The sequence below is a fragment of the Leishmania braziliensis genome, contig 20, assembly GCF_000002845.2.
Source record: "Leishmania braziliensis MHOM/BR/75/M2904 WGS CADA00000000 data, contig 20, whole genome shotgun sequence".
In the NCBI taxonomy this organism is placed as follows: Eukaryota; Euglenozoa; class Kinetoplastea; order Trypanosomatida; family Trypanosomatidae; genus Leishmania; species Leishmania braziliensis.
Window position 1 is genome coordinate 1 of NW_004058012.1, and position 5,930 is coordinate 5,930.

Sequence of the window (5,930 nt, forward strand, 5' to 3'; positions counted from 1 at the left end):
AACGCGGCCTCTAGATCTCTCCCGCTTCCTTAGTGTGCGTCCTCCTCACAAGGTTGCTACACTTCGTCGCCGCTTTCTCTTTTCTTCATTCGGCCTTCTCTCCTCCCCCCGCTGCTGCTTCACATCAGCCACTGCGTGTTCAAGTACCATCGCGCGCACACACAGACGAGACAAGCGCGCGCTTATCTCCCAGTCGCTGCACTGTCCCCCATTTGCTGCTCACTCGTTTATTTGCCTTCGCTCCTTCCCTTCCCTGGAGCTGCCGTGGCAGTGATAACACCGCGTGCGTGCTGTGGCATCCTTTCGCTGTTGTGCTTGGCTCCTCCTTTCTTTTGCCCTCGTGGGGAGGTTCTCTAACTCATGTACACTACAACTACGCACCACCATTGCACACCAAACTCACACCATCACCGTTACCTTCTCTCTCTCTTATGGTTGCTCGCGCACTCAGCCACCCCTCCTTCTCCATTCTTTCCCCTGTGCTTATTCCTTGATAGCTGACGGTTGGCTGCTGCTGCTGTCATCCCTGGTAGTCGTTGTGCGCGTCGCTCTGCTTCGGTGCTCTGTGGCTGTTGCTACACACTCGGAAACAGAGAGAGAGAGAGCAACTTCTACCTGCCTGCGTCGTTCTTGGCAATGAACGTTGAGGTGGCATCGCGCACCCTCTCCTCATCCTCTTCGCGTCTTTGCACTCCCCTTTTTGCTTTCCCTGTTTCCACTTGGGCATGAAGGGCAAAATCAGCAAGCATCGCGCCTCACTCGCCTCAAACCGAAAAAGCAGCGCCACTATGTCGTGTAGCGCCAGCAAATCCACGTCAACCAAGAGTACTGGATTTCGTATATCAACGCAGGCAAGGGACTCATCCACCACCACTACTGGCACCTCCGCACCTCAGGAGACGAGTGGAAGCCGCAGGCACCCACACCGGTGCAGTGTGGCCACAAGCGGAGAAAAACTGGCGCCACAGTCGCAGAACGTCCGGGGGGCTCGTGCCGCCTCCGCCACGACAGCCGTCGCTCCTGAGGACGTCCAGGCTGTAAATGCCACCTTTGCGGCAGGAGGCAGGAGCCCCGACTCTCGTCGCCGTCCGAGTGCGGGCCAGTCCTCCTCGGCCCCGATGGCGGCTGCAAAAGAAAACAGCAGCGCCATGTCACCCCCACTGCCCCTTTCTACTGGAATTTTGGCCAGCAGCAGCTGCCTCGTTACCAGCAGCGAAACGGGGGGCCCCTCGCCAGGCTCTCCTCGCGCCTCCCCTACCTATGACGCACATGGCGACATGGCGCAGCTTTACCTCAGCCCTATCACCGCCTCGCTCTGCGCCACCTCTCATCATGCTGTCTTCACAGGGCCGCACTTTAGCGGGCGCAGCGCGAGCTGGCGCAGCGGAACCGCCGTGGATGCGGCGGTCTCCTCTGCACACAGGCACGCACGCGACTCTAGCGGCGCAGACAGTGGCACCGTGGACACGGATGGCTCCTCCTCCTACTGTGCTAGCCAAAACCAAGCGAATGCACTGGTGGATACGTGGGTGCACTCCCCGCTACGGGTGGCTCAGCAGCGCGGCGCCGAGACGCGGCCGCGGCCGTCATTTGCGTCAGAACCAACAGTTGGTGCCACAAAGGGCTTCGGCGCGCCTGGTGGCGTCAACTACGCAGGACTCGCACGGCGATCACCGGCCTCGAGTGGGTCGTCCGCGCACTTCCCGCCGGTCAGCACACAGCATATGCCAGTACTCGTTGTGCCGTCGGTGAAGTCGGTGTCTGCCGCACGCGAGCTGCTGACGCCATTGCCACTGGTACATCCGCAACGGCGCTCTCTGCTGGCAGTCAAAGACGGCCAGCGTGGGGGCTGGACTCTCAGTAGTAGCTGGGCGCCTGCGGGCTCCCCGGTCTCCTTCAGTGCGAGGAGCCCGTCCGTCACCAGCACCTCGCGGCCGTCGAGCAGGAGCGACTGCAACAGCTCCACAGCACGCAGCGACGGCAGCCGCCGCGCGGTAGCCTTTCAGCTTTCCGAAACAATACAAGAGAAGGGCACGATAACGACGACTCCGAGGCAGCAGCCGGAGAAGAGCGGAGAGGACAATGCCTCACCCCAAAATAGGCAGCGGTTCGGGCTGCGCCACTGCTCGCCCAGCTTGTCGATATGCTCTCTTTCCATGGGCTCGGCAGCGGCGTCGATGATGGACGAAGTCCCCCCTCCACCGCCACCGCCGCCGACGCAGCTGTCACTTGGAAGAGGAACCAAAACCAGGGGAGGAGGGTCGTTGCTGCTGCCTCCTCGCGAGAGTGTTCCACTGAGTCGAATTCCCCATCATCTCGACAGCCTTGGCAGCAGCATCCTCAACGCGAGCACCGCCAGCGGTTGCCAGAGCAGCTTCGCCTCTTCGACATTGTGGGAGAGCACTGGTCGCATGAAGTCCTTCATGTTGTCGCCCGTGAAGAGTCCACTCAGATCGCCAAGCAGCAACCTTTCCATTCCCTCTGAGACCATAGCAGGCACCAGCAGGAATGGGATCATTTCCTCCGAGGCAAATGAGCTGCCGTCTTACTCAGACGCTCGCCAGAGCGGGGCGGCGTCGCAAGCACAGTTGTTCCACTACCCCTCAAGCGTCATCTCCCTCCAGACCTCACTCGTGAGCGTGCCCAGCACGGTCAACCCCGACGACGTGGAGGAAGACATGGTTGGACTCCGTCAAGTAGTGGTGCCGCTGCCCTTGTTAACCAATCATCCCCCCGCGACTGCATTGGTGGTCGCCAGTGTAGCATCGTCGAGCGTTGAGAACGACAAGCACGAGGCTGGCGTCGATGAGTTGGCAGACGCCAGGCCACTTGCCATCGCCATCATCTCCGATGCCATAGGTAAGCCAGCGCAGTCCTCCGAGTTGTCGACACCCCAACCGTCACTGTCCTCTGTGGGCGGAAAGACTACACAAAGCGTAGACAAGCTCAAATCCAATGAGGACCTCAACTCCAAGCCCCGTAGCGGCGGCGCCTTTGGCAATACCAAAGCGCAGCTCATGACGACATTCGTACAGGGGCCGTCGCTCGTGAGCACTGAAGTCCCCTCTCATGGGCGTCCTTCAAAGGCGCAGGCACTCTCGCCCCGTCAGGAGGAACTGGCGCGGTCGTTCCGCGATCGCATCCAAGTGGGTGTCCGTGCGCCGCGTCGTCAGCGGACAGCCCAGCGCGTGAGCTCAGCCTCTCGCGACCGGCATCGCGCCAGCAATGATACGAGCCATGGTTCCAGAGCAGAAGGAAGGGGCAACACCCGACGACGGGAGAGTAGATTGCGGCGCACGAAAGGACAGTCCGCACAGCAGCCCGCCGCCGCCCTACCCTTCATCGCAGTTGCCGCAGCTGCCGTTGCATACGCAAAGCTCCTCAGGCCCGTGCATGCCCTTCGCCTGCGTCGTCGGTTCGACGAGGTGATCGCGCCTGTCGCCGCGTATCGCATCCAGTGCAAGTGGCGGCGGTACCTGCAGCTGCGCAGGGTGGAGCAGAAGATGGCTGTGCAGCTGCTTGTGGCGTGGATGCGGTTCCGGCTGCAGATCCTGCGCCGCGCCAAGGACGCAAGCGCGAGGCTTCTACAGCGTGTGTTTCGCGGCGAGCTAGTGCGCTCCCTTCACCGATACCTGTATGAGCAGATGAAGCGCAATCGTGCGCTCGACGTCATTCGGTACTACGTGCAACGCTGGGAGGCACAGAAGCTCTACCGGGTACTACAGATGCAACGCGATGAGCGGGCCTTGGTGGTGAATCAGTGCGTACAAGGGAACATGCAGCTGTGCCGGGCAGAACAAGTCGAGTGGAACGCTATCGTGCAGGATGGCGCCGAGATACTGCAAAGCAGGCCGTGCGTGAGTACACAGGACTGGGTGGAAGGCGTTGCGGCGCTGACAGGGGTTGTGCTCGACCCCCGCGCGTCGAATTTCATCCGCTCATCGGTCGCGAATTCAGCGGCGTCAACAAGAGCAAGGCCGACCACCATGGCACAGCTACGCGAGTGTCTCGCTGCCTTTGCGCGGCTGGAGCATCAACTGTTCCGTTCCAGTGACACTAAGGAAGATAAAACTGCAAGCAGCAGAAAGGGCTCAGCCCCCTCCTCCGCTGCGCCGTCACCGCCGTTGCAGCCCACTCTGGCCCTGGCGATGCGGGCAACAAAGTCAACTCAAGGTGAACGCAAAGACGGCTTCGCGAAGGCGCACGATGACGCCCACAATCCCTCTTACACTGCGATGTCGATTGCGAGCGACGGCGCACCTGACTCGCCCACACCATCAAACCCGACGGCCACAGACGACGACTTTGTTGCCGCCTACGTACAGCTTCTTTGCCGCGTCGAGGCCACGGAGCGAGTGGAACTGGAGCGCCGACTGCTTGGCGAGCACCATGAGCTCCTGCGCAAGCAGCTGCTGCTGGACAAGGCCATCCTCTACGCCACTTCAATGCGGGTGGCACCACTCTTCTCACCCCTGCTGCTGGACATGCCATCTGAGGCAGTGTTGATTCAGGCAGTTCGTCTTTTCAAGGAAGAGCGAGAGGCGCGATGCGCGATCATTCAGCTGTACGAGTCAATGCCGCTCGCGTGTCTGCGACGGCCGATGCTGAACCCCGTGGCGAAAGTTCGTTACAGCGACCTCGTGCGGCTCTCGAACGGCGTGGACGACCCATGGGAAGACGCGGGGCGCAGCGAGCAACGCTTCTACCGCGAGACCGTCGCGTACAAGTGCCTTGCGAGCAGCATGAGCAAGCCGGAGAGCAGCTGTGCCCTCTCCTACACGCCGCGGCCGTCTTTGGCTCCGCTTGGTGCCGACGATGCCGACCGTGTTCCTAGCTCCCGCTTGATGAGCCCGTCGCATGAAGCGACACACAACGGTGGTGGTGGCCATCTGTCGATACCTGTGGTGCCGCCGCTGCTGTCTGTACAGCGGCAAGCCTCCTACGGCACTCCGAGCGGACTTCGAGTTCGCATGCGCGTCACGGCACCTCTGCCATTGCACGTGACATCCCTTTTCCCGTCCCCCAAGTTGGCGGAGTCGGTTGCGCCAGGAGGCGGCGGTGTCACGAGGATGAACGAGAACGGCCATCACGCGAACAGCTTTCGGGCCAGTTCGCACCACGGGAGAGGCGACGTGCAAAGCAAGACAGCTATCCCGTCTCCACACCGCCGCCCACGCGGACCACCGCTGCCGCTGCTGCGCAAACTGCTGCGGCACCCCGGCTGCGCGCGCAGCGGCACCTCGCGTCCCTCATTCCAGTCACCCCCTGTGATCACTAACCCCGCTCTAAACAGCAGAGAGGGAGCTAGCGAGTCGCGGCCACCTTGCCTGAACACCTACCCGAACCCCACGCACTTTCAGCTCACCACCATCCGGAATCCCTCGACGGAGGAAGAGGGGTGTGGTGCAGAAGTCGGTGTTGAGGGGTCTGCTCAGCGCTCTACCAACGCCTCGTCCACCAATGCAGCCTGCGGCAGCAACGCGAACCAAGACAATTGCAGCAGCAATATCATCTCGCGCGATGCTGATGCGGGGGTCGTGCTGCAGCTGCCCTCCCCTGCCAGCGCGGCGCGGCAGCGCTTTACCGCCGCGGCACATGCCACAGCGGCGGCAGCAAGCCACTTCTCCAGCCCATGTAAATCCAGCACTCGCGTGTCAGTCACGGTCAGTAGCTACTCCAGGGGGAACGTCACGGAGGGCCTCACCGCTTCGGGCGAGGAGAGCGCGGCACTGCTAGACCGCGCCGACCTGGTGGACCGCATCCTCACAACCCAGCCTGTCGGGGCGACCTGTTCTGGATCCATTTTCTCAGCGGCAAAAGTAGTACCGAGGCTCACGGTGTGGCACGCCACTGCAGCGCCGCTAGAGTCCCTGGCACCGTCCTCGATGCTACCTGAGATGCCACTCTGCCTGTGTCAACAGATCCGTACC

General features: G+C 61.9%; 1 protein-coding gene across 1 annotated transcript; it reads left to right on the plus strand.

Moving 5' to 3' along the window:
- Window positions 1-725: 725 nt before the first annotated feature.
- LbrM_18_1780 (hypothetical protein, conserved) lies at window positions 726-5,930 on the plus strand (the record flags this gene model as incomplete). The annotated part of the gene is made up of 1 exon (XM_001564048.1): window positions 726-5,930. A coding segment is annotated over one exon (5,205 nt), but the record flags the coding sequence as incomplete, so codon positions are not given.